The sequence below is a fragment of the Podarcis bocagei genome (genome assembly GCF_964188305.1).
Source record: "Podarcis bocagei genome assembly, chromosome: 3".
Classification (NCBI taxonomy): Eukaryota; Metazoa; Chordata; class Lepidosauria; order Squamata; family Lacertidae; genus Podarcis; species Podarcis bocagei.
In genome coordinates, this window is record NC_138127.1 from 67,136,039 (window position 1) to 67,163,355 (window position 27,317).

Sequence of the window (27,317 nt, forward strand, 5' to 3'; positions counted from 1 at the left end):
CATTGCGAAAGAATAAATCACTGTATGAAATGCATTTTACCTGTCCCGCATATTTGCTGTTTGGCCCAGCTGAAATTAGCTTGCCATCCTGGTCCTTTAAAAATCCATTGTGTGACCAATACGCCAGGTCAAAGGTAAAGGTTTTTACATGGCTTGGATTCCTGGGATCATGTATGCTTGTAGTGCTGCAATTCATAGAAATCACACATCTGCTGCCTGCATTCTTCTCTCTCTATTGAAATTTAAAAATTCACATTAATATTTAAAAATTAAAATTCACTCTCAAGAGTGGTTCAACAATTAATCCCTATTTTCATTGAGCTGAGAATTGTAGCTTTGTGGGGAAAATAAGGGTCTCCTAACAACTCTCAGCATTTTTAACTACTGTTCGCAGGATTGTCTGGGGGAAGCCGTGCTTGTTTAATGTGGCATGATACTGCTTTAAATGTATACTACAGACAGGGCCTTATTCAACATTTCATCTATGCTGCACATTTCAAATGGCCATTTATAATGTATCACACACTACCACAGTTCTTTGAAAGTGTTAGATATTCATATAACGCAGTACCTCCCATCACTATCTACATAAATACACCAAAGGGCCCTGCAACACTACAATCCAAAACCCAGTCGGGCAGCAATGGGGCTGCCCTTGCATCTTTGCTGCTCACTCTGGTACGAAGGCAGTGGGGTGCTCCAACCTGGAGCTAGGACAGCAGTTGGGCCTGATGACATCAAGTGATGACAGTGGGCTCAACTCAGCCCCTCACCTCTAGAATGCCCGGTTTCAGAGCTCCCTGTTGGCATCATTTCTACCTGTGCCATCAGAATACTTTCACATCAGAGGCCAGCAGGGCAAGGTAGTGGAATGCCTCTCTCCCATAATAATGGGATCATAGAATTGCAGAGTTGGAAGGGACCAAGTGGATTATCTAGTCCAATCCCCTGCAATGCCAGAATCTCTTGCCCAGTGTGGGGCTTGAACTCACAAGCCTGAGTTTCAAGCTCTACCAACTGCGCAGTTCTCAGAGAGGGGGTTTAGATGGTTTCCCAAAGAAGATAGAGGGGGGGGGGGAAATCTTCACATGCTAAACCATCCAAAAATGAAACACATCACATTTATGTTCCAATCTTCAAACAAATTTACTTAGAAGTTAGCTATACTGACTGTAATAAGATCTATGCATGCTTGAAAATGCAAGCTTAAGCAGCAATTATGATTGTTTCTTATACTCACAATCTTTTAAGTGCTGCTAAAAAAATGAGCAATTTAGAGGAAGTTCAAGTTTAAAGCCTGCATTAAAACGTTGTGGGGTGGGGAGGGAAACACACACCATCACATCCATGAGAGACCTATTCAGGAGTTCAGAATAAGGCTTAAAACTTAAACGTAATCATGCCAGGAGAGTAGAAGCATGTATGAGCACAGGCTTGGAAGAAACAGTAAAGAATGGATTTTGGACATTCAGAGTTAAATATGAAATGCTTTGGTGGTATCAGTAAGGTCATTCCTGCCAGAGAAGACCTTGGGATCTTTGCCTCATGTGAAAAGCTGCTTCCAGATTTGGTTGCTGATGAGAATCAAGATTAATTCAAGCTGATGCAAAGCAGAGAAAGTAGAAGTGTTGCACTGCTAGAGTGGCTAACTTTTCTTGGATCAGAGGTCTGAACCTACTCTTAGACAAGCCTCTGGAGGCCACATGCTGGCAGTCACTTTGAACAGATGGCGGGCAACAGGTAGGAAAATAGGAAGTGATGTCTAACCATTGGGTCCATCTAAACCCAGCATTGTCTACACTGGCTAACAGCTGCCCAGGGTTTGTAGGGAAGGGCTAGTGTGCGCATGCATACCCTCTTGCCCCTCATATGCTTACTGAAGCCTTGGCAAGAATGCCTCAAGACAGATTCATAATTGTATTCAGTCTGGAAGTATCTCCATTAGTTAGTCACATTTGCCTCCTCTTTTCAAACCTTTAGGAGACTGAATTGCTCTAGAGCAGTGTTTCCCAACCTTTTTTGGGCAAAGGCACACTTTTTTGATGAAAAAAATCTCGAGGCACACCACCATTACAGCCCCGTGACGTCAGTGCGCAGCGTCACGCCGGGAGGGACGCACAAAAGTGTAAGTTTCAATTTTTTCCCCTCCCCCTTGCCGGGGAACCTCCAAGCTTTGGGGGGGGGGGAGGAGGCAGCAAAGCGAGGCAGGAAGGAGAGCGCGGCTTGGCTGGGTGAGCTTTGGCAGGGGCAGGGAATGAGAGCCGCGAGGCGGGCGCTGCGGACGGAGGCGCTGCCCGCCGAGCTCGCAGGCAGCCAGGCAGGCAGACGGCAAGAGCCCCGCGCTGGGCAGCCTCTCCTCGCCGCCGCCCCGCCTCTCGCCGCCCAACTCGCCCGCCTCCCTCCAGGCAACATCTCGCGGCACACCAGGCAACATCTCGCGGCACACTAGTGTGCCGCGGAACAGTGGTTGGGAAACACAGCTCTAGAAAACTGAAGAGGTTCAGTACTACGCATGCTATCAGCCGAAGTGAGGAAACCAACTGTGAAGGTTGTTTTGTTTAGGGATTATTGGCTTGGCAGCAGCAGAGACATCTCTTTCCAGCTTCTACCCGCCCCACCCCCAGGCAATATCCATGTTTGTTTACCTCACTCCAGACAGCTGAGACAAGTTTTTAGAGCAGGGGTCAGCAAACATTTTCAGCAGGGGGTCAGTCCACTGTCCCTCAGACCTTGTGGGGGGCTGGACTATATGGGGGGGGGGGGGAAATGATCAAATTCCTATGGCCCACAAATAACCCAGAGGTGCATTTTAAATAAAAGGGCACATTCTACTCATGTAAAAACACGCTGATTCCTGGACCGTCCGCGGGCCAGATTTAGAAGGCGATTAGAGCCTTAGTTTGCCTACCCATGTTTTAGAAAGCCTGGCTTTGTCCTGTTGAAAAGCTGCATGACTGACAGGTGCACAACAGGTCAGATTGGGAAAAGCTGCAGCTGTTTACACACTTGCTTGTCACACACATTTAAGAAAGCACAGAAGCCCTGGCAGAATGAAGTGGGCGGCTATCAGGCCTAGGACCAAATGGATCCATTAACTGTGGACCAAAAAGTCATGTTACTCCCCCACCCCACCCAGTCCATGCAGTAACAGCAGCCTCTTGCAAATATTAAACTGGCTTTAAAACAAAACAAACACACAAAGGCAGAGAAAGAGAGTTCAGGGTCTTCAGGAAAATTTTGGAATCAAGGGGCTACGCTGTAAGAGTTTCCAAGACCAAGGGCGAATCTACACTGGTTAGTTTAAACGTTAAAAATGCGTAATAAAAAATGTGACACCAGAAAGCACTGTAGAGTAGCGATCTGCCGGCAATGGGAAACTGCAAAGAGAGCTATACTACTTTTCTTTTTTACAGCATTTTTACATATCAGTGTAGATCCAGCCTAACTCTAAAAAGGTTATGTAATGGTTCTAGGGGTTGCTCGTGCGTAAGCCAGTGCAAACACCTGGCTGGGTTGCCCGAGTGAACCTTTTCTGTCCAGACAGCCACTCTCCCGTGGCTGTCTCAATCGCTGGCAGAATCCGTCAGTGGGCGTTTCTTGAACTTCTTCCAGCAAAGAAGCTCTTTGACGCCTAGTCTCCTCCTACTCTCTCTGCACGAAAGCCTTCTGCGCAAGGAGGGCGTGGGCAGCGGAGGACCCCTACTCTCCCCGCTGGTCCCCGGCAAGGAGTCATGGGACCGCCTCGCCGCTTCCCCCATCTGCCCCCCTTCTCCACTGGTGCTACGCTGATTCTCTTCCCCAGAAGATGGGCTGCCTCTCCCACTCCCGGGACGCTCTCTGGAATCCCTCTGGATTTTGCTCTCTCCCTCCGGCACTGATGGCAGTTCCCTGACAGGTTCCTTCTCCTGTTACTGTTACAGTAAGATAAGAAAAGCAGCCTCAGCTAGATTCTTACTTTTATAGGAAACCTTAAGGACCTATCAAGGCCTAACATGAATACGAAGAGACATTTTCACAAACCTGCCTGAACTAGCCAGACATGCCTACCACACCCAGAGAAAGGCACACCGTGATCCAAGCTAGGCCTGATTTGCTACATGAAAGACTTACAGTACTGTGTATGAAGGACTGGCAGCAGGGCAGCTGTTCCAAGCATCACTCTCCCCTCTCTTCACCCCCTCCATAGCAGATGTTTTGCCCTCTAAAAGGTGCCACCATTACCGGAAGGGCTCCTTCTTCACCTTACCAAGTGACACTTCCTCCTCTTTTCTGAAATATAGTCCCCAGCCTCTCCTATCACCAACCACTCAGCTGCCCCATTGTGATCTTAGGCCTGAGTTTCAGTGAAGACAAAATAAGTGACTAACCTTACTGAAAGGTCTTACGCGTACTGCCACTTTCACACTGTCCAAACCGGGCATGCTTCTGCCACTTGAACTCTTCCAAGGAATTCAGAAAGAAAACAGAGTGCATCGCTCAAGTTTTCTCTTCAGGACCTTGTTTTGGAAAAAGAAAAGGGTAGAGTGGATCCTAATACAGCTGCTGCTTTGTTCCTCAATTATTTATGTGTCCACTCATTACCTGAATGTTACCTGATACATTATGTCTAAGAGGAACTCCAGAAGGTCACATTTGCCAGCAGTGTATACCGTTTCTAAAAGAGGCAACTGAATATTGGGCATCCTTTGTGAAACTTCATTTAAAGTACTTGCCTCTTTCAGCTTCTCTCTCAATTTGAACCACAAATCTGATTCAACCTGACTCCACTTTCTCTGTGCTGCAGTGATATAGGTCAAACACTACAGGAGAATGTATATTTCCAGACCATTTTATTTTACCAAAATTGTGGTAGCATTTCTCTAGTAACCACAAAGTCTATAAAACATGCATCATTTCAAAATATCAAATTTGGGGGCAAATTTAAGGAGGTGAAATCCCTGAAAGTGTTGAGTCCCATGGTGAGTAAATGCGAACATATAAATATTTCTAATGTTAGAGACTCCTGCTGATGCAGCAAATTGAAAGAACAATGAAACATCTGAGGTGAGATTTTGTTTTATAAACTGAAGAGCAGCTTTCCCAAGTTAAGACAAATACAAAAAAATATTGCACAGCTTCAATACAATTGTTTACATTCCGACTTCAATAAGGTACATGTTCAACCAGGAGTAAGGAACTTGTATGCAATGGATAACCCCTTTTACCAATTCCCAAAAGGTCAAAACATTTTCTATAAATTCTAAAACTGCCAAATTTTAATTTTCAAAAACATTGCAAGATCAAACTGTTAAAAAAGAGTAGCCTCCCATTAGAGAAGCACCAACAGTGACAAGCCATCATTAAAATCCTCTTTAATTTCTTTGCACCACACACCTCTTTTATTCTTTCTCTCTCTCTCAAAAATCTAGTGGACAATAATTGCTGTTATGTATACATTTTTATTTAACATTCCTAAAATAAGATTATTTACATATTATATAAATGTATGAAGTCTTATAAAATAGAAAACCTGCACTGACTGAAGAAATCACACTCCATACGGAGTTACTTATTGAAGACCTTTAGTTTTCTGAAATTTTACAATAATTTATATAAATTATCTTCCAAATTAATGATTTTTTCTTAATATTCCACACAATGATGACTTTACAAGCATTGGTGTACAATACACATATTTAAAAACAGTTATAGCCTCTTCTTCTGAACAATTGGCTTTGGAAAGCTAGTTATTCTCTCATTCCTATGAAGAGTCTTACGAACAGTCTTTTCTGCTTTATCCACAGACTCCTTCTGTTTGCTTTTTGCTCCATCTACTGGCGTGCCAAAAGGAGAAATGAACTGAATTTCCATGTGTGGCGTTGACCAACTGCTATCTTTCTCTAGGACTCTGCAAGGAAGAGGAATGAGAGGTTACACTGACAAGTTATGTTTCTGTTTAGATGAATGAAGACTGAATAATTAGCTGTAGGCTCAGTCTAAATGAATGAATGAATGAATGAATGTAATATATATATTAATTATATCCCGCACATCTGGCTGTGCCTCCCCAGCCACTCTGGGAGGCTTCAAACAGGATATTAAAAACACAATAAAACATCAAACATTAAAAACTTCCCTAAACAGGGCTGCCTTCAAATGTCTTTTAAAAGTAGATAGTTGTTTATTTCCTTGACATCTGGTGGGAGGGCATTCCACAGGCGGGCGCCACTACCGAGAATAATAACAACAGAGTATAGTCATACCTCCCTTTGCGTCCGGGATCTGTTCCGGAGCCCCAGGTGCTCAACAAAGCGCTGCTCTGCGCATGCACGAAGCGAGATTTAGTGCTTCTGTGCATGAACGAGCAGCAAACTCAAAAGTAACCCGTTCCGGTACTTCCAGGTTTGCCATGGACATTCGATGAAATAGACCCTAAACAGTGCGGACTCAAAACGAGGTACAACTGTACGTGCAAATGGTCCCATGTTCAATCCTGAGCATCTCCACATAAGGCTGGAAAAAATCATAGAATCATAGAATCATAGAGTTGGAAGAGACCACAAGGGCCATCGAGTCCAACCCCCTGCCAAGCAGGAAACACTATCAGAGCACTCCTGACATATGGTTGTCAAGCCTCTGCTTAAAGACCTCCAAAGTAGGAGACTCCACCACACTCCTTGGCAGCAAATTCCACTGTCGAACAGCTCTTACTGTCAGGAAGTTCTTCCTAATGTTTAGGTGGAATCTTCTTTCTTGTAGTTTGGCTCCATTGCTCCGTGTCCGCTTCTCTGGAGCAGCAGAAAACAACCTTTCTCCCTCCTCTATGTGACATCCTTTTATATATTTGAACATGGCTATCATATCACCCCTTAACCTCCTCTTCTCCAGGCTAAACATGCCCAGCTCCCTTAGCCGTTCCTCATAAGGCATCGTTTCCAGGCCTTTGACCATTTTGGTTGCCCTCCTCTGGACACGTTCCTCTTTGAAACCTAGATTGCTGCTACCAGTCAGTATTGAACTAGATAAACAGATGGCCTGACTTGGTATAAAGTATTTATTATGCTTTAGGGCATGGATGGGGAATAGATGCCCCTTTAGATGTTGTTGACCCCTACTCCAATCACCTCCAGCCAACATGGCCAAGATAATGGAAGTTGGGAGTCTGGCAACATTTGAAGAAGACCAAATTAATGTCTCTTTTTTATTACGATACCAAATGCCAAATGCATTACTGTGATAATTTCTGCACATGACTGCTTTTGAAATAACAAGTTATTTTGGGGGGAGGGTATATAGAATCATCCCATACTTGCTTGCTTTTTTTGCTTTTGACCTTGTAGCTCTGCTTCTCTTTACTTTCGGCTTCTCTGAAGTTTCTATTGAGACTGCATCCTTCTCCTCTTTAACTGGTAATTCCTAAAGGACAAATGTAGAGTGGTAAACCTGCACAAAGTGAAACTGTTTCTCTGACATCTCCTTTTTATTTACTTTTTAAATTTATTGCGTAGGCACTAGTAGTGACACTGATAAACCAGTGCCATACAGTAGTAATTTAAAACATTCACACTCAAAACAGAAAATACAAAACCCCTTAAACACAAGAAAGCCAACAACAGAGGCAGGGCTGTGACAAGAGTGCATAGTGCTAGGCCAATCTATTCCCACCTTTCTTGCCTCTCCCAGCTTCCTTTCCTTTATGTATGGACCCTCCACACGGACAAGCTGGATAGAGACCATTGGTTCCATGATATATGGCTTCCAAAAGCCCACAGAGCTGAGAAGCAGGAACAGGCAAACACACACACACAAAGCGCACAAAGCAGCAGTCTCAAAGTCGCACCGCTCAGCTAGCAGGGAACCCCGCAATCACTAAAGGGCTAGCGGTTGCCAGGCACCAGGAGAGGGAAAAAATTGGTGGATTTAAAGGGGTGGTTTTTAAAATAGGTGGTTTTAAAGGGGCTGGTGATCGCTCAGGCACCAGGAGAGGGGAAAAATTGGTGGATTTAAGACTGAATGAGCTCGGATTAAGCCAGCCAGTAGCAAGAGAACGCAATTACCCCCCCCCCCCCAAGCCTCGTGGCAAAGTACTTCCCTGACTTCCGTGAGCGTAGCGACAACGACCTCTTGACTAGAAGAAAATGTGTGTGCAATGCTGGGGATGGCTGGCGCGGCTGCATTTGAGCAGCAAGCCACGCCCCCGCCGAGCTTCCCTATTGGGTGCCCAACTGGGGAGGGGCGTGGCGCCAGCCCTGGAGTTGAAGCAGGGGGCGGAGCGCCCCCTGCATGACACGGGAATCGTCTCCTGCTCACAACCCCTCCCCTCCTGGGAGGAGGAAAGGCTTTCCATAATGATATATGGCTTCCAGTCTTAAATTGGATAATTCAATTTATCAATACAAACTCCTTGCTTTTCCATGCAATTTCTAATATTGACTAATAAAGATAAAAAATAAGCAACATAACTGCCCTGTGTTGCTTGCTGTCAGCAGTTCTTCAAATGCTATACAGTGGTGCCTCGCAAGACAAAATTAATTCGTTCCGCGAGTTTTTTCGTCTAGCGAATTTTTTGTCTTGCGAAGCACGGTGTTGGGAAAGTTTTGGAAAAGCTTCAAAAATCACCAAAGTCTTCAAAAACCTCAAAAAAGGCTACCACACCGCGTTCTATGAGTTGCTCCTCGAAGTCAAGTCGCAACTGTATTAACGGTGTTAAGAAAAAGGAAACAAACTTGCAAGACGTTTTTGTCTTGCGAAGCAAGCCCATAGGGAAATTTGTCTTGCGAAGTAGCTCAAAAAACGCAAAACCCTTTCGTCTAGCGAGTTTTTCGTCTTGCGAGGCATTCGTCCTGTGGGGCACCACTGTACAATGAACCTGAAAGATTGCCTAAAGTGTGTTAAATATTGCAAAAGCTGGCATCTTTTAATCTTTTAAATCATTTGTCATTTGCTGTATAGCAAAGGGGTGATGTGTATATTGTTTTCGCTTGTCATTTGAGTTGCCCTCCAGATGTTGTTGCACTGTTCCATCATCCCAGCCAGCATGATCGTGGAGAACCACAGTTTTTCAATTACATTTTAAAACTTAAATAAAATTAAGCACTTTAAAAAACAGTAAAAACCAATAAAACCAATTAAGTGCCCTGGACACCCAAGAAGCAACAGCTCAAGCTGGTTCTAGCAAGCTGCAAAAGTTGTTGAAAAGGTCCATTGCAATTATAAACATGTGGAAAGCTTAATCTCCCAATCATCACATCATGTCAGAAGGGAGAATCTGGCTCTTTCACTAGAAATTTGCTGGCTTTTTTCTCTTCAGATCTTTGGAGAAGGGATCAAAGGTTTTACTTACCAACTCTTCCACAATCCTTGAAATACTGGACACTTTTTTCTTCCTAGATCTCAAAGCAGGGGGCGAGAAGACAAACTGAGAAGTCAAGTCTGCCTTGAAATCTTTGAGCTGCACAGGCGTCACTGCTTTCTCACCTAGAATCAGAAAGCATGCGTTTATTTTTGAACTTGAAACCAAGCATTCCAGGCATGCAACTATATCTGCAATCCTGAATAAGAGGAAAGCAGGGAGCAGAGGAGCTTTCCATATACCCACAATTTAACTACTCTTTGTTTAAGCTTCTTAGAACACCTGGCATGGCTTTGTTACACAAATACCCTTTGAACCGTGTATGCCATGGTAGCCAACATGTCATAAAGCACAGCTTTGCTCCTACCCTTTTTCTGAGAATAGCAGGGACATTAGGGGAGGTGGGAGCAGGTCTCCATTTAAAGAGGTGGGGTCTTCATTTAAAGCAGGTGTGGGAAACCTCTGGCCCATGAGCCATACTTGGCTCACCAGGCCATTTTGGGAAAGCCACACCCAACCTCCCTTAACCTGCTGTCATACATAATATCAGGCACACAACAAGTAAAGGAACAATCAGGAACTTAAAGTGAGCTCCAATTGTTTCTTTGCTAAGCAAGGCATGCTTCCGCCATCCATCAGTTGCACCTTGCTGCTAGAGAGAGTAGTTTTCATTGAACCTGCTTCTCCTTCTCAGCAATGCTTCTTGAACTTCTAAAAACTGGAGCAGTGATATTTGAAAGTCCTTTGGCAAGCAGCCCCATGCTCCTCTTTGACCCTCCTGCTTCAAAGGATCACCTGACAAAATAGTGACATCAGATAATTGACAGTCTCACCCACCTAACAAATTTGGTCTGGGACTAATGGGGAGATAAGGTTCTGGCCTGCCCTGATTTAAAGTGAATGGGCAGTTAAGCTGCAGCGCTGTCATTACAGCAGTAGTGTACCAGCTGATTGCACATGGACAAGGCAAAGTAAAAACTAATGTCTTATGGAGGGCTGCTCCACACCCTATTGCACTAATTGTGGTCTATGGCCTTGGAAAGTTTTGTTGCAGAAAGTAAGCTCATTCTACGGCTCTCTTCACATTTTACAGAACAGATGAATCCTAATGCCTCCCCTGCACATGAACTGGGTCTTTTTGTAATGGATGAGGCAATACATATATGCAAAATGCACTCAGAAGTCACATCTGGGTGAAACTTTTGGGTACACAATTCCTATATATGTGCCTATGTCAGGTTTGTGAGGGTTGATTAAAAAGTCCTGGTGAGCCAAATAGGAAGGCCCAGCAAGCCTAATTAGGTCCATGGGGTAGAGGCTCCATACCCAGATGATGGCATACTGATATCGTGCAGTAATGTGGGCAGGGTTATAGGCAGTCTTGCTTTAAGAAAAATCCCCAGTATTTATCCTGCTCTGGTTATGTTTTACCCTCAATGGAATTCATGCATAGTAGGCAATTTTAAATAAGCAAAAAAAGCCTTATACAGCCGAAGGCAACATTTCAAGTACCTTTAGATTTTTCTGTCAGTTTTGTAAGAGGAGGAGAAAAACAGAATGTCTCATTTGTATCCAGGGTGGGACTCTGTTTCGTACTCTTTCTGCTGTATCTGGTCCTTTTCACAAGAGTACCACGATGTGCCAACGTTTTCCCTGTTTCACTATGCCTTTGTTTGGTCATGTCTGTGGAATGCAATCCTACTGCAATCTCAGCTGCTTGTGGCAAGTGTTCCTCCTCCTCCGTACCTTCCTCAGAAAGAGATGGTAACTGGCTTCTCTTTCTGATTGCCGTCATCTTGGACTGCCTCTTTTTAGAACTCCTTGCTAAAGTCTCTGCCTCACTTGGTTGTACAGAATGTTCTTCTGCATCCATTTTCTCTATACTTGTATTTGTTTTTTCTATTCTTACGGATGCAATTCTTGCAGATTTCCTCTTTGTGGTGTCGACTGGAGTCTTTTCTTGAACAGATCCTCTCCTAGTATTTCTTCTAGGAGTGACAAAAGATTGACTAGGTGTTGGAGGAGGAGACAACAGAGACAACTCCAGTCCCAAATCTGCTGACACATTCAAAGGATTCTTTCTTGGTCTGCCTCTGCGTCGCACAGGCAACTGTTTAATAAGCCCAGTCTCTTGATCAGAAACAGTTTCTGATATACTTGTGCTTCGCGCCCTCTCCTGCTCAGTTGATACAGGTAGCTGTGGTTTACTTGGCTGTATGTCATGTTCAGAAATGGCTTCTGGTAGACTTGACTTTCTATGTCTGCCCCTTCTAACTGGTGAAGGTAATGGCAGCTTCCCAGCTGCAGTTTCTGACTGTGCCATCACTTTCAGTTCACCATGCTTTCTTGGCCTTCCTCTTCTTGGTTTTGTACTCAGCTGCTCTTCACGAGGTTCTACCTCCTGATCTGAAATCACGTTCTCTGCCAAGTGGAAAGCAATGCTTTTCAGTTTTCTTGCACTTTTAGGATTTACCATCATCTGAATTGTATGGTCAATGATAAACTGACTACCTTCTTGATCCCCTACTAAACTTCTTGTGCTTCTAGGAGTCCTCCTGCGAGAAGAAGGTAGCTGTTCACTTGGATGCTTATGAAGTTCTGATGCAAGCTCTTTTGGTTTTCTAACCCCTCTTCTTGTAGCAACGGTTGCCTGAAACTCCTGTGTGATGGGATGAACATTTGTTGATATTTCTAAGTCACACTCCTTTGTTTCCTTAGTATCTAAGACTGGGAAAGCAGGAACCTGTGTTGTCTGTTTTTCTTGAGGTTCTTGTTCAGAACCAAGGGGAAGGCTTTCGGGAATGTTCAATGTTTCTTTTGCCCTCCTAGCACTTCTCCTTGGAGTTGGTGGTAGTAGCAGGTCTGGTTTATCCATCTGTCCCAATGGCTGACCATCAGGTAATAAGTCATTTACATTTTGTGCCATCTGTTCCACAGTGCTGGTGCTAGACATCACTGAATCTTCAACTTGACTCAATTTTACATCTTTACTTATTTCGGTAACATTTTGCAGAGGTGCCTGTGGTGAACTTAATACCTTCTTACTTATGCTTTCATGAAAAGACTGGTCCACAACCTCACTTGAAAATTCTTTACTTCTTGTGTCTTTGATTACATCCAATAGGTTCTCAGCAATAGCCATCTGAATAGGTTCAGGTACATAAGGCAACACCTCAGCAGTATTCTGTGATATCTGATCACTAGTTACAGTGGACACTGTATTTGTGATGAATTCTGGGTTGTTACTTCCAGCAGTATTTACACAGGCACCCTCTAACTGGTTGGCTGATTTAAGAGGGGAAGTATGCAATGCACTAGAATCTCCTATCTCAGCTTCTTCATCCCCTTCTAATAGTAACGTAAAATTGTTTTGGGACATCAGCAGATCTCCATCTCCTCCAGTAAAGTCAGATTCACCAGCATCTTTCTTGAGTAATTCACATGTGACTTGCTGCGCCATAGCATCACTGCTGTACTGATATTTCAGACTGCTTGAAGGACATAGCTCATTGTACGGAAGTGCCTCAACTACAGCTTCTGAGATGTGTACTTCACGTGTACCATCACCAACAAGCTAAAAACAAAAAGTATATAAATTTAATTCCAATACACATATTTCAATAAATTTAATGAATGAAAAGAGTTCTTCCAATTTTAGAGGAATATTCAAATTGTTTAAAGTTAGCCATTGTACTCAGCTACAGTGGTGCCCCGCAAGACGAATGCCTCGCAAGACTGAAAACTCGTTAGACGAAAGAGTTTTCCGTTTTGGAGGTGCTTCGCAAAACGAATCTCCTATGGGCTTGCTTCGCAAGACGAAAATGTCTTGCGAGTTCCTGCGGGTCCCCCCCCCCTTTTCTAAGCCGCTAAGCCGCTTATCAGCTGATCCGATAAGCCGCTAAAAGCCGCTAATAGCGCTAATCCGTCAATGGGCTTGCTTCGCAAGACGGAAAAACCGCTAGACGAAGAGAATCACAGAACGGATTCTTTTCGTCTTGCGAGGCACCACTGTATTTGTACATTTCTCCGCACAGTACAGCTCTAGGAACACAGCCACATGGAATTGGTTTTTCAGCAGTTGCATGCATGCAAATAAATGGTCACTGGGAAGCAGTAGCTGCATCTGTGGGTACTCTGGGACAAAAACTGTCTCCTCCTGCAGCTGTTTCCTTCAGAGTTGTCCCACATGTGAAAGTTTACAAATATGCAAGGTATTTACACTGGCAAACCAATAATTCCAAACAGATTTCAAAGAAAGTTCCGAAGTGCTAAATGAAGCCCTTACACTTACTTCTTGACTTGCAGGTTCAATATTCAGTGGTGTTTTCTCTTGCAGGACTGCTATATTTTCTTCACTTTCAGCTTCTTTTGACCCATCTTCATCTAATGCTTCTCTTTCTTCAAGTTCATTTTTGGAATGAACACTGACAATGTCTTCACTATCAGGAATACTTATGACAGCTGAAAAAGGATTGTCATCTCATTAATTTTCTTGTTTTATTGTTTCCACATTAAAACTTTTCAGTGATGGATAGTATGATGAATGAGACCAATAATATTTAAGGAACTGTCTGGACCTCTGCTCACTTCTGCTTTGCAGAATCAGAAAAGCTACCAATGTACAACAGAAGTTTGCAGTTGGATAAATATTTGCTCTCCCATTAAATAAGCAATTAGTGCATTTAAAGTCAGTGAATAATTGTTAGCACAATTGTGCCTCCTAATCCAAAGGAAAAATGTGTCACCAGTTACAGCTTTTGCAATGTCTGAGATCATCTTTTTTTAAAAAAAGATGTTAGTCTTTTGCGAAAACGTATCATATGCTAAAAAAGCATCCCAATCTGCAATTTTAATTGGCTTATAAGACAGTAGTGCTTTAGTCCAAAGTTAATTTAATTGCTTAGAAAGACCCCTAAGTCATTTTTAAATAAAATAAAAACACATCCAGATTTCCAATTACAGCCAACTTTTAAGTTTGTACAGGATTTGGAGGCTTATCACTTCCCCCACTGTAGAGTATACCAAATTATACAACAGCACTGCAAAATGTGAAGGACAGATCTTAATAAGTATAGGAAATGTTTTTTGGGTATATACTTATAATTAAACATTTCATTTAATAAAAAATGGTATCTTGAATAGTTCAGAAGCTACTATTTTAACAAAGTAAATATACCAGGCTAAGAAGATTTTAGCACACATGCATCAAAGGTACACAGTGAGAATCAAATCACACAACTTCAAGCTTTTCAATATTATTTCCCTTGTCTGTTTGATCATTTGAAAATTTGCTCGATTATTCAAATATACATACATTCAGCATCTGTTCCTAATGGCTCCAAAGCTTGGGGAGTTGCTTCATCAAGGAGCTGGTTGTTTTCCAACAATGGCAGCATGCTGGACTCTAGGACATTTGTTTGACTTTATAAGAAGAAAGTAAGGGACAGTTTCACTTACGGTTTTTAAATAAAATGAGTTTTATGAAAGCTACTAACACATTTTTGTCCACAAATACTTTAAACCGTTCCAATTATTATTGAACTGTACTGCAAGAGATACTACAAAGCCAGTTCTGTGGAAAAGTCTGGAATCTACCCCTTTGATATATGCAAATTATACAGTTCTGCAGATGTGGCTAACTAAAGTCAAATTTTTACTATCCTGTTTGTTTGATTAACCATTCTCAAGTATTAATGTGCATATTATCCTATGCATATTCCTCTGAGTACACTTCACTCAGGGCAGTTGCTATGCAAAATCCAAATGCACACTAATGTCTAATTTGCACACTACTGTGTGGCAAATTGTCAATTCCTGCCTTAGAGTGGGACATGAAAAGAACTGACTAGGGCAGGGGTGGGAAACCTTTTTTACCCAGTAGGTCAGATCCTTATCTGTTCCCACCATGCACAGGCAAACCTGGACATGTGGATAGGATAACTCACATATCAATCATCGTAATTTCATAATTTTATTACGGTCAAAGAGCCAATTGCCATTATGATGTCATATGATTGACAGGTGGGTGGGACAAAGGTCCTTGAACTTGCATTTATACTAGTCCTATGCTCTGCGTTTGGGAAGCTCTGTGCAGAGTTCTATGTAAACCCTCTGTCTAGTGCTTCCCATGTGCTGAACATATGGTAGAGAGAGAGAGAGAAAGCAAGCAAGCTCAACAATTGATACTGCAATTTGTCAATCTACTGAGATTATTAGGGGATCAAAATAGAAGCTTGCAACTATCAGCATGCTGTTTGGGAGATAGTTGATCACAGAAAACAAACACTACAATCAAGGCTGTGAAATGGTGCTCCAGCTGTGTTCCTTTTTTCACTAATAAATATATAATAAATATATCATAATCACAGTACTCAAGAAACTGAATGCAAAAAAATGTAAAAGGTATGAAGCATGCTACATCTGGGTTTTTTTAAAAAAAGATGTACTTGACATGTTCACCTTTCATTAGATGGTATAGAAGAGACCGAAGTGTCAGGAATGGCATTTAAGTGATGCATCACAAATACTTCATCCTCAGGAAGTGAGCCATAGTCTTCACCTTCTCTTTCAGGTAGTCCTATGAATGGGAGAACCCATAAACAAACAGACAGATTGCATCTTTCATGCTAATTTCTAAAAGCTGATACAGTATAGCTGCAACCAGTAAGTCTTGATTTTAGTAGCAAGAATTTACAATTTTGGCTTGGCTATCACCAACCACAATTTTTGCTGCCTCTATTTCCTCTCTGTAAACTTAACTGCTGCCAGTAATCATTAATCTCATAGGTTCTTGTTTGGCAGTCCACACCCCCACCCTCTTCTTGTGATTCACAAATTGTTATACTTCTGCATACCTTGGATGGCCCCCAAATATATAAAGCCACTGCTTCTTTTCCAAATTGATGTGTTTGAGTTTGCTATTAGAGGGAATCATAGAAAATTTCTCCACACACACCCCTTTCCAGCATCTGCCAGATGTACTGTTTCCAAATATGGTGGTTGTGTTTTGGCTATCTCCATCATGCCCTATTTGGGAGTTTGAGGATCTATTTTAGCAGTGTTGGAGAACCAATGCTGGATTAGATGGATCTCTCCTATGTTACAGCATGCCCTATTTCTTATTAATTCATTTGCATATCTGTAGATCACATACCAGCCGACTGTTCTCCATCTGTAGATGTTTGCTGTTCCATTTGCGAAGGATCCCTTGCTACTGCCTCACTGCTTTCTCTCTCAGCTGACACTTGTATGTTTACAAGATCTTCAGGGGAGAAACCCGCTGGCGGAGAGATTCTGAAGGAATCACTGTTATCACCTGGTGATTTTGCATCTTGATAATCTGAAGTAGTTTGATCTGACTTTACAGAACCATAACTAGTTTCTTTGGAAGGTTCAGCTTTATTCAAATCATTGCCTGGTACACATTCTGATGACAAGCCCGCTTCTTCATAGTCTTCCTGAAGACTGCATATTGAAAAGGCAGGAGTTTCTCTAGTCTTAGACCACATATCTTCCATGTGAGCTTCAATAATGCATTCAGATGAAACTGTGTTGTGTTTTGTTTTACTATCTGTCATCTTAAAAAAAACAATCCAAGTTAAAACCAGCAATACCATTTCCCCAGTGAGCAGAAAATTTTGACCATTCAATGCCTTGATCCAGAAGGCAAACCCTGAACTCTCTGCTCAAAATAGTCGATGTTTTTACTTCTAAAGATGGAGATGTGCATTTTTGAACAAGCAGGCTCCAGCTACTAAAATTCATTGACCAATCCACACATGCATACAAGGGCTTTGCACATCTGGAATGGTAAAGGTAAAGGACTCCTGGACGGTTAAGTCCAGTCAATGGTGACTATGCGGCTGCGGCGCTCATCTCACTTTCAGGCCAAGGGAGCTGGCGTTTGTCCACAGACAGCCTTTTGGTCATGTGACCAGCATGACTAAACCGCTTCTGGCACAACGGAACACCATGATGGAAACCAGAGCTCATGGAAATGCTGTTTACCTTCCCACCGGAGTGGTACCTATTTATCTATTTGCAGTGGCATACTTTCGAACTGCTAGGTTGGCAGCAGCTGGGACAGAGCAACAGGAGCTCACCCCATCCCAGGGATTTGACCCACCAACCTTCTGATGGGCAAGCCCAAGAGGCTCAGTGGTTTAGACCACAGCGCCACCCACGAATCCCCGCAACAGGGTGAGCTCCCATTGCTCTGTCCCAGCTCCTGCCAGTCTAGCAGTTTGAAAACATGCCATTGCAAGTCATGGTGTTCTGTTGCGCCAGAAGCAGTTTAGTCATGCTGGCCACATGGCCCAGAAAGCTGTCTGTGGACAAACGCCAGCTCCGTTGGCCTGAAAGCGCGATGAGCACCGCAATCCCAGTCACCTTTGACTGGACTTAACCGTCCAGGGGTCCTTTACCTCATATCTGGAATGCGGATACAGCCATGAGAACATGATGTGGGCTTCCTGAATTAAAAATGTTAACTTAGAAAACATAGAAGACTGCAAAAGAGGCTATAGGCCTGGGAATTAGCATGCATCAAAGTACACAAAATGCAGTTTTAAAGCTCCAGGAAGAAATTCAGTAACAAATGGTATATTAAGGGACTCTTATGCCTGTATGTGTTGGCTCTACACATTTGGTCATCATTGGAATAGGACAGTAAATGCATGGGTGTCAGCAGACCTGGAAACGAACCCAAGCACCCACATCATCATTATTATTGTTGCTGCTGTTTTATTATTTATACTTCATTCCAGAAAAGTTAAATTCAAAGTGACTTACAAATGCACAATGTATGCATATATATAAACCAGATTTAACTAAAGCCCACCTTGCCAAAAGGTAAGCAGAAAATTAAGGTCCTTTGCACAACTATCAACTTGTCTGAATATGGCTCAAAACGTTCTACTTTCCAGCATCTGTTTCTTCCAACCTACCCCAGCAGTCCATCCTGAAGCTTTGCTTTCTTCCATAAATGATATTTTTGTTTCTTTTGCACGCAGAGGGGGTGTGATAGACCTTCCTGGAGATGCAGTTGGAGTAGCTAAAGGAGTAGTCCGAAGGCTGGATCTCAAAATAGATTGAGGAGTAAAACCAGGAAAGCCAGAGGAAGATGTAGATGTCAAAGCTTTAGCTCTCTAAGAAGAGGAGGAAACATGTCAAAATGGGAGGCAGAACCCACTAATTACATGGCACTTCAGCCTCTGCATCAAACAAGTTCATGAAACCTTCACAATTCTACATACCCTAACGACCAGAGGAGTTTCTAGGAGCTTTAATTCAGGTGCTCTTCTACTGCTCTTGTATAGGGAGCATCGAGGGCTGGAATGCAATGGACTAGAAAGCATACAGGATGCAGAAGCTCTTGGTGACATGTACAGATTGCTTCGAAGGGAAGGTGAATCAAGAGGAATAGGCTGGACCACCAAGTCAAGCAATCTGCAAACATTTCAAAACGTTTAAGAATTAAGTTGTATTAACAAACAGAATACAAATTTAAAATGGTGTTGCCATAAACAGGAGGATATTTTAGCCATCCCTGCCCTACCACTATGACTCATCTAGGCTTTTCTGATTTTAAAATTTGAAGTTGCTTTATGCTTTTATCAATAAATTATCACAGCTCACATGTCATTTTAGTTTAGTAATTAAAAGAAAGAAGAAGCTTTTTTGAGAATATACCTCCATTTTTAAAAAGGCCCACGTAAAAAATATATAATAATTCAAGGTAACTGTCAAAACAGATTTCCACTCATTACAACTGATGTTTTCAACAGGACTGAAAAGCACCCAAAAGATACAAACACTTATTGAAAAATTTTACCTGGAGCGTTTTCTTAAAGATTTAGTTGCTGGTGTCCCAACAAATGGATCTGGTATCTCTGTGTCAGTGCAAGAATCCACTGTAGGTGGTTGTTCTTCAGTTCTAGGATTTGAAAACACGAGAGTGACAAGCTCATGAAAACCACTAGATGCACAAGTACTGTCTTCCAAAAGAGGAATAAAGAACACAGTCATTCAGAAGCCAGGTAATTATGTTCAAGTTTGGGCGAGGAAGCAAAGGTTAAGCAATGAATTGCTGCCTTTTCAACTCTTTTGGCTCAACCTTATTCCCTTCTTTTCATACAAAGCTATTATAAAAGAGCGGCACACAGCTTAGTATGTTACGTAATGGTAAGGGCCCTGGTATCTGTCAAAGTTTCTACCCTAAAAATTAACACTTTTGTTAATAGTATCAACACCAGGCTATTCATTATGGTCAATGGAAAGCAGGTGAAAAATATGAACAGCTGTGGTGAAACTCCTATTTTAGTACTGGGAAACTTAAGATGCAGTAATTTCCTACGACAACAAAATGAATACTTACATATCATTTTGAAATGACTTGTTTTTCTGTTCAGTTCCCACCCACACCTCTCCAATTTTGGACAATACATTATTGATTAAAGTTGCTTTTGTGATGACATTTCCTGCAGTAACTTTCTTTGCAACTGTTGACAGTGGCTTTGGTCTTAAAACTTGAAGGGGAAAAAAGGAAAAACAACATTAAATACTTAAAGCAAGTTTTGAAAGGTTTCACGACAACACACTGAAAATACTTACTTTCCCGCCGTAGTGAAGTTGGCAAGTGGTAAGGCTTGGCTCGCTCTACAGCAAGCTTCCTTTGTACTCTGGGTAGAACTTTCCCATACTGGTCTAATATGGAATTTCTGGCAACTGATCTCTCTCGCCAGCGGGGATCGCGATCATTCTGTTTAAGAAAGGAGTGATAAGAGGAATTTAAGTTAATATTTTACAGAAATACATGAAATAGCAAACCCAGGGTTAGGAGAAGCAGTTCCACAGTCAAACTCTATAGAACTGCTTATTCATGGGCTCTTAAAGCTGGACAGGAAGATTTTTCTGACCAATATTAATAGATCAACAGTACACTATGCAAACTATATATAAAAAAGGTAAAGGACCCCTGACAGTTAAGTCCAGTTGTAGACAACTCTGGGATTGCAGTGCTCATCTCAGCTTACAGGCCGAGGGAGCTGGCATTTGTCCGCAGACAGTTCTTCTGGGTCACGTGGCCAGCACGACTAAGCTGCTTCTGGCGAAACCAGAGCAGCGCACGGAAATGCCATTTACCTTTCCGCCTAAAATCATTTATAATGAATGATTTTAGAATGTTGTTTATGTTGTACTTTTGTACTGTTTTATTGTTGTTAGCCGCCCTGAGCCCGGCTTCGGCTGGGGAGGGCGGGATATAAATAAAATTTATTATTATTATTATTACCTATTTATCAACTTTTGAACTGCTAGGTTGGCAGGAGCTGGGACCGGGAGCTCACCCCATCACGGGGATTCAAACCGCCAACCTTCTGATCGACAAGCCCAAGAGGCTAAGTGGTTTAGACCACAACACCACCCGCATCCCATGCAAACTATAATCGTGGATAAACCTGGATGCTGAAAGGGTCTCTTTGTATTAAGACTAATACAGTACTAATATTACCCCACATACCCACAGTCTATTTTATATAAGCAGTTCTGCTTATCTTGAGCACTGAGGGTAAAACAGCCTTTATAGTGTGTCCTAGAAGAATTCTTTCTGGGACACATATCCACATTGATGCTGCCTTGTCTGGACCAGTCAGCACTTCATGGCTGTGTAACAACCATGGAGCTGTCTCAATACAGCATGTGTCCGACATACTTCAGGTCATGATCAAAATCTGTTTCTTGCTATAGTAGATATTAGAAAGAATATGGTATCAGGGATGGGGGTGAATACTACCTTGTTATAATATACTGTCTTTTTCTGTGTATAAGATGCCCCCATGTATAAGACGGCCCCTATTTTTTAGCCCAAAATTAAGAAATAAATGTTTTTAAAACCAAACAGAACAACTTTGATATTTTATTACATATTCAATATACCAGTATATTTAGTACCGTATATTGAAATAACAAACAGAAAAACTTTGCCAATATATTTGGTATCGTAATTATGGTAGATAATTTTTTTATTTTTTGGAGCTAGTCAGCATTATTATAACGTGCAGTATAAGAACTGGAGTGGCGGCAGCACTGGAGCAGAGCTGGGAAGCTGAGCTGGAACGAGAACATGTCCCCGAAGGCTGGGAACTGGTCAGCGCCACAATGCAAGAATCATAGCTAAAGAACCCTTTGAGAGGGAATTTGTATGCTGCAGAAGTCTAATTGCTTTTTTCTGCTCCGCTCTCAAACACCCAGGGTAGCAAACTGCACTCTGCCCCTTTGGCCTAAATGGCCCGCCCGCTGCCTCCCCCCCCCCAGCTGTAGGGCGGCTGAGTGGGAGGAGGCAGGCAGACTCCGGCAAGCTCACCCCTCCCCAGGCGCCGGAGCTGATTCCTCCGCCGCTGCGAGGAGCTGCGATTGCCAGATCTGCCTGAGTGATTGTGCTTGGGGAATGAGGGGGTCTGGGTAGCCAGGGAGCGACTGAGGGAACCAGGTGGAAAGCACAATGTGGGGGCTGCTGCGGGGGAGTACCAGACCAGGGTTTGTCATGAGTTCAATAGTGAGGGGAGGCTGGGGGGGAAATAATATGGATGGCGGCATGTATTTATTTATATATTTAATTGCAACATTCCATGTATAAGACGACCCCCAATTTTAAACTTGAAAATACAAACCCTGATGAGGTTTGTATTAACTGTGAATGACTCCCTCTGCAGAGGTGGGGGACCAGTTAGATCAGAGCTGTCATCTGTGGATTTGGAGAAAGGTGTCGACAGCATGCTGATGGCACACAACTCTCTCTCTCCATTCCATCAGAACCAGGAGAGGCTGTGAAGGTGTTGGTCAGGTGTCTGGAAACAATGATGGAGTGAATGGGGACCAGTCCTGATAAGGAGGAAGTGTTGTGGGTGGGTGGTTCCCATGTCTGTGAGATATGTGTACATCCTGTGTTCTTGGATAAGTTGCTCCACTGAAGGATCAGGTTTGTAATTTGGATTCAAACTCCTCAATGGAGTCTCAAGTGCCTTCTGTGGCTAGTATGCTCAAGCTTAGGCTGGTCCACCAGCAACCAATATTCATGGACTGGGACAGCCTGGTCTCAGTTGTCTATGCTCTAGTAACCTCCTGATTGCACTACTGTAATGTACTCTATGTGGGCCTGTCCTTGAAGACAATCTGGAGGATACAGCTAGTGCAGAATATAGCTGCAAGCAGGGCACTCTGAAGAGACCACTTAACACCAATCCCGAAAACATGGCATTGGAGATTAGTGAGCTACCAAAACAATTTTGAGGTATTAGCTCTAGCATATAAAGCCCTAAATGGCTTGGGACCCAAGTACCTATCAAAAATTTCAGGCCCCAAAATTGGCAGGTGAGGCCTTGATGGTAGTTGATGCTGACCTGTGACATGGCCTTTTCAGTGGTGGTTCCCTGGTTGTGGAATGCCATCCCTAGTTCAGTGTTTCCATCACTATTAACTTTAAATAAATGGGACCTGAAACAAAATGCTGTGGCATGGAGTGCTGTGGTTCAGAATTCCAGCCATTCCATGCCACTCCTCAGCCCACCTGAGATTTTAAGGGAAGCAATTCATAAATGGAATCAATTAAAAAATATTAAGGCTTACCATCAGATTAGCTTTCAGTGATTGATTCAGCTGTAGCGCAGGAACATAGTTGGCACGCTGAAGATGATGAACTAAGAGGAACTCATGATTGTTAACACCAGCGCTTGTCCTCAAGAACTTCTCCAGACACTCCTAAGGGGGGAAAAGAATTTATAATATTAAGCTTCCTTTTCTGGAGCAATAAGGGTCTAATTATGCAAACACACATGTACATAGTGTCAATGAGATTTCCAATCACTTTTTGGAGTAGAATTGTACTTTCAGAAGTTATTCATCCCCAAGATTACCTGTTCAGTTTCTGTGAATGGTAGCTTTAGCAAATCTTCCATCAGTCCCAGCCCCTGACAGGTTTCGTATACATGTTTAAGCATATCTTCTACATTTAACCGAGTAGAATGCTGCCGCAGCACACTCCAAGCTTCCACCATACAACTGCAATCAATTTTTGAAAAGTAGATTAATGTTGTGACAGATATTTCCGTTACAGGAAAATTGCATTAAAAACTAGTATTGCAGATGTGCCAAGGATGTAGGTGTTCATCCAATACATGCTATCATGGCATTTATTTATTTATTTTATTTTATTTTATTTGTTTAAAAAGCACGCCAATACCATAAAAATGAGTATTAGTTATCTTATCAACTGGGGAACATTTTTCTTCTTGAATACAGTGATATCACAAAGAGTAAAAATAAATGCTGCACTTTTTTCACCTGTTAAACAGCAAGACAGTAAGGTGAAGTGTTACTTCACTGTTGCTCATCAATGATGGCTTCATTGTTTGTATGTATCGGAGGGCTCGCCTGTGCTCTCCTTGACACATCAAGAACTGAATTATCCTTATGTGCTGCCAAGGCAATTTGATTGTAGCTGGATGAAACAGATAGGTCAGGGAATTCTGCAAGAGTACAAGACAATATTCAGAAACCTCCTGTGCACTTTCAATCTATTTTCTACTAAACAGTTTTCTACACTGAAATGAAATTATGGAATTCAACATATACACCAATTCTATAGGACAGTTAGATCTGTCCTATAGTGCCACCAGTTAGTTGTGCTCCCACTAAAGCAAGTTATACAAGACATTGTAAGCAGGTCAGTTAGTGTTAGTATAGCTAGTGCAGTGATGCTGAGAACTGACAGCTCAAAGCCAGATGATTTCTAATTCTTTCCCCATCTACACTGAAAGGGACTGTTGCCAGGGTAATAGTCATGTCCCACACTGGTGAAGCCAATAAGCTACTGGCAGCATCAGCCCACTATGATCCTGAATCTAGAGCTAATACAGAAACCATTGCACTAGAAAGCATTATAATTTTATTCAATTAGTATGCCATTAAATTGAAGAAGGGCCATAGCTCAGTGTCAGACTATCTGCTTTGCATGCAAAAGTTCCCAGGTTCAATTCTCAACATCTCCAGCTAAGGCCGTGAGAGACCCCGTCTGAAATCCTGAACAGCCACTGCCACTGAGCTAGACAGACCAATGAATTATCACTTTATATACCCACCTCAAAGTCATTGTGATCCAAACACCAAAAACCTTGGATTAAGTTAACCAGACCTATAGGAATTGCAAATGCGGTTGGGAAGGAGCCCACTGAAGTATCAGCCTTGTTTGGACAGGAATGCATGATGTCCAATAGTAAATAAATTGTCTAATTATAAATATTAAGGGCAATCATTATTTGAGTTTGTTTTCTATGACGTGCTAGAACAGACACATTATACAGCATAAAACCATCTTTCCTGCAGCTTCTTCCTTTGGTTTTTTGTCTCCAATAATTAATATCTTATGTTGGTGATTTGCATTAGAACAACCAAAGTCCAAGTATACTGTATTCTTGTTTGCTCAACCACTTATTTGAGTTGAAGCATGCAAACTGCTAGGGAACCTGTTAGAAATCTGCATGAGTTCCATTGAAAGCACTTGTGGAACAGCAGTAGCTGTTATTTTCATTTTGCTTACACATCTTTTAACTATATAACTATAACCTTATGCTTAAGTAAAGTAGATTTGTAACAGACATCCTGACTGAGAGAATACAGTGCTGCAAAACAGTATTATTTAACATATACAAATATCCCACAGTTTTTTTGGAATGCAGCAATTATTTAACAGCAAGAACTTGCATTACAATGGAGAAAAATGCTAGAATTAAGCAAAGCTTGACATAGGTAGCTGACAAACCTTAACTTTGTGTATGAAGCAAAAAAATTAAGAGATAGCTAAAGAATTAGGATGCTGCCTGTAACAATGAGTTTTACCAAATATTTAAATTTTATATAGTGTCCAACTAGAGGTCCGTGCATTTTGCATCACCTTGATAGACAAACAAAATTTGTTGATGCAACCAAGCCAGGTCACTAAGTATTTATTGCCTATGACACTGTGCTGAGGATTAGCAGCCAAGTGAAACTACAAATGGGGGGCCACTAGGGGGCGCATTGGAAGATAGCCAACAATACCATCTCTCCGACCCACACGGGGTAATTAAGAGGCTGTTATGGGAGTAGGCAGCCTCCCTTGTTGCCCCAAGGAAATGGGGAACACTGCCCTTGCCTGCTGTGCCCTTAAATCACCCCCTAATTCGAAAGAAGGGGGTGAGGGCCCTAGGCAGAATGCCCCTGTGTGGACATCGGCTCTCCTGGACGCTGTCTCTGATCGCGCACTAGCTGCAGCAATTTGGAATGATTAATTACAAAAGAAGCAAATGCACATATTTCAAGTGAAGAAGGGGAGTGAAGTCTGCTAATTTAAGTGACCTCTGCGAAAGACGACGACGGGCTGGAGAAACAGGAATATTTTACGATGAAGATACACCAAAGGCGGGGTATGTTGACAACGGGGATGAATGGGGGGGGAACCTTTTTTACTTTCCTTCTATGTGATTTACAAGAACCCCTCCTCATTAGAACCATCGGTTGAACTGACCCAAGCAGGATGATTAAGGTCTGTGTGGAGATAAACTTTAACCAAAAGTATGTTTTATGGAGACCGAGAAGCAATAAGAGCTTTTGGGAATGGCGCAGCAATTAATTCGGAGTCGCCATCTTGCCACAGGATTTATAGCCGGGAGGAAGAACGGATTTGTTTTCAGACTGCATTCCTAGTGAATCTCCTCAGAGGTTTTGAGAAAGGAGGCAGATTGGTGAAGATTAATGACGCTAAGACTGTTTTGATGTATGGAAGTGATGTTATATGGAAAACGTCTGGATATGGCTACTGGATAAAAATAATAATATCCACGCACGATTACAAACTGTTCTAACCAGCTTGCAGAGACTATCAGAGGTCACAAAGCGAAAGGAAAAATATATGAAAATAACAACAAGAGATGTGGAAAAATAATAAGAAAGGACTGGATAGTACTGTGAACATCATAAGGTTAGATTTGTGGACATTAAAACAGCTGTAAGAAGCAAGAAGTTGATTGAATCCCTTCGGAACTTGAAATAAGGGTACCCCCAACAAAAATTTAAAATTCGGCTGTGTAATTTGGAATTTATGTAATTTGGTTTGATTTGATGTGATTGGTCGGTTAATAAAAAATTATTCTTAAAAAGAAACTACAAAGACAAACACTTGCACCTCCCCCCTAAACAAAGAACTGAGCCTCAGAAAGACTTAAAAGGAGCTACACTTGCAGCACAGCAAGATGTCATGCTTGCTTTATAAATTCCTCTGGGGTTCAGACTGAGGTCTGGGAGATCTGAGGGTTTCTCACCAGAGTAAGAGAAATGCAGAGTAAAGTGTCCAACATAAAAAGCTGGGGGTGGGGTGGGGGAAGAGAATCAACTCAATGTTATTCCAATAAGAATCGAACCAGTTTATGTAAAAAGGTTATATTTCAAGAAACAGATTATGCTTATGGTTATGTGAAAATTATGAGGTCCCAAAAATAATATATACAATTAATTTATACGGGGGAAGTAGAAAAAGCTAAAACTGTGAAGCTTTTAAATAATGATTTAGTTTAGTAATTTGAGATCCTTGGTTATGGTGTGCAATACATGCACAGGTGACGGGACTGGCGGTTCTGTTCTTCACATTGTAGCACAGTCCTCAGGTTGCTATTCTCTAAGTCCATGAGATGGCAGATACTGCTCTTTTTTGCAATTCCGTGCTTTTGGACATCTTACGTTTTCTTCATCACACCCCATACTCCTTAAATTCTACACATTCATGAATTGCCAATAAAAGGCTATTCTCTGTATGATGTATTTTAAAGACAACGTTATATTTAAGTCTTTGAAAGGATACAGTTGCATGCTTGTAGAGATCTTCAATATTTTCCAACAAGTAGAGATCAAGTAGTGCCTATAATGAAGAACACACTGAGTCAAGTACAGTATTCCATTT

At 42.1% G+C, this 27,317-nt stretch overlaps 2 protein-coding genes and 1 long non-coding RNA gene across 4 annotated transcripts in view; 1 reads left to right on the forward strand and 2 right to left on the reverse strand.

Annotated features, from left to right (window-relative positions):
* Window positions 1–4,544, reverse strand: part of LOC308583770 (kinesin-like protein KIF28) — a 28,685-nt gene extending 24,141 nt beyond the window's left edge. Inside the window, exons 1-2 of the mRNA XM_081188064.1 lie at window positions 4,368–4,544; window positions 41–232 (exon numbers count right to left, since the gene is read on the reverse strand). Coding sequence (XP_081044190.1) covers window positions 41–232; window positions 4,368–4,421 — 246 coding nt within the window. The 5' untranslated portion in view covers window positions 4,422–4,544. The remainder of the gene's footprint in view (window positions 1–40; window positions 233–4,367) is intronic.
* On the forward strand, window positions 3,254–5,394 carry LOC308583842. Its single transcript, XR_014006455.1, has 2 exons — window positions 3,254–3,455; window positions 3,896–5,394. It is a non-coding gene; the product is annotated as an uncharacterized lncRNA (long non-coding RNA).
* AHCTF1 (AT-hook containing transcription factor 1) overlaps window positions 5,040–27,317 on the reverse strand; it is a 56,758-nt gene continuing 34,480 nt past the window's right edge. The window contains exons 19-36 of one of the 2 annotated variants that reach the window (XM_081187995.1): window positions 27,219–27,275; window positions 24,466–24,612; window positions 23,669–23,853; window positions 23,242–23,386; window positions 22,955–23,086; window positions 19,943–20,090; window positions 19,707–19,857; window positions 19,164–19,265; window positions 18,586–18,778; window positions 18,277–18,477; window positions 16,485–16,908; window positions 15,791–15,908; window positions 14,646–14,752; window positions 13,623–13,792; window positions 10,844–12,905; window positions 9,323–9,456; window positions 7,289–7,395; window positions 5,040–5,887 (exon numbers count right to left, since the gene is read on the reverse strand). In XM_081187995.1, the coding sequence (XP_081044121.1) occupies window positions 5,686–5,887; window positions 7,289–7,395; window positions 9,323–9,456; window positions 10,844–12,905; window positions 13,623–13,792; window positions 14,646–14,752; window positions 15,791–15,908; window positions 16,485–16,908; window positions 18,277–18,477; window positions 18,586–18,778; window positions 19,164–19,265; window positions 19,707–19,857; window positions 19,943–20,090; window positions 22,955–23,086; window positions 23,242–23,386; window positions 23,669–23,853; window positions 24,466–24,612; window positions 27,219–27,275 (4,785 nt within the window). In that variant the 3' untranslated portion in view covers window positions 5,040–5,685. Of the gene's footprint in view, window positions 5,888–7,288; window positions 7,396–9,322; window positions 9,457–10,843; window positions 12,906–13,616; window positions 13,793–14,645; window positions 14,753–15,790; window positions 15,909–16,484; window positions 16,909–18,276; window positions 18,478–18,585; window positions 18,779–19,163; window positions 19,266–19,706; window positions 19,858–19,942; window positions 20,091–22,954; window positions 23,087–23,241; window positions 23,387–23,668; window positions 23,854–24,465; window positions 24,613–27,218; window positions 27,276–27,317 lie in introns of both variants that reach the window. The other variant, XM_081187994.1, reaches the window with a different exon arrangement.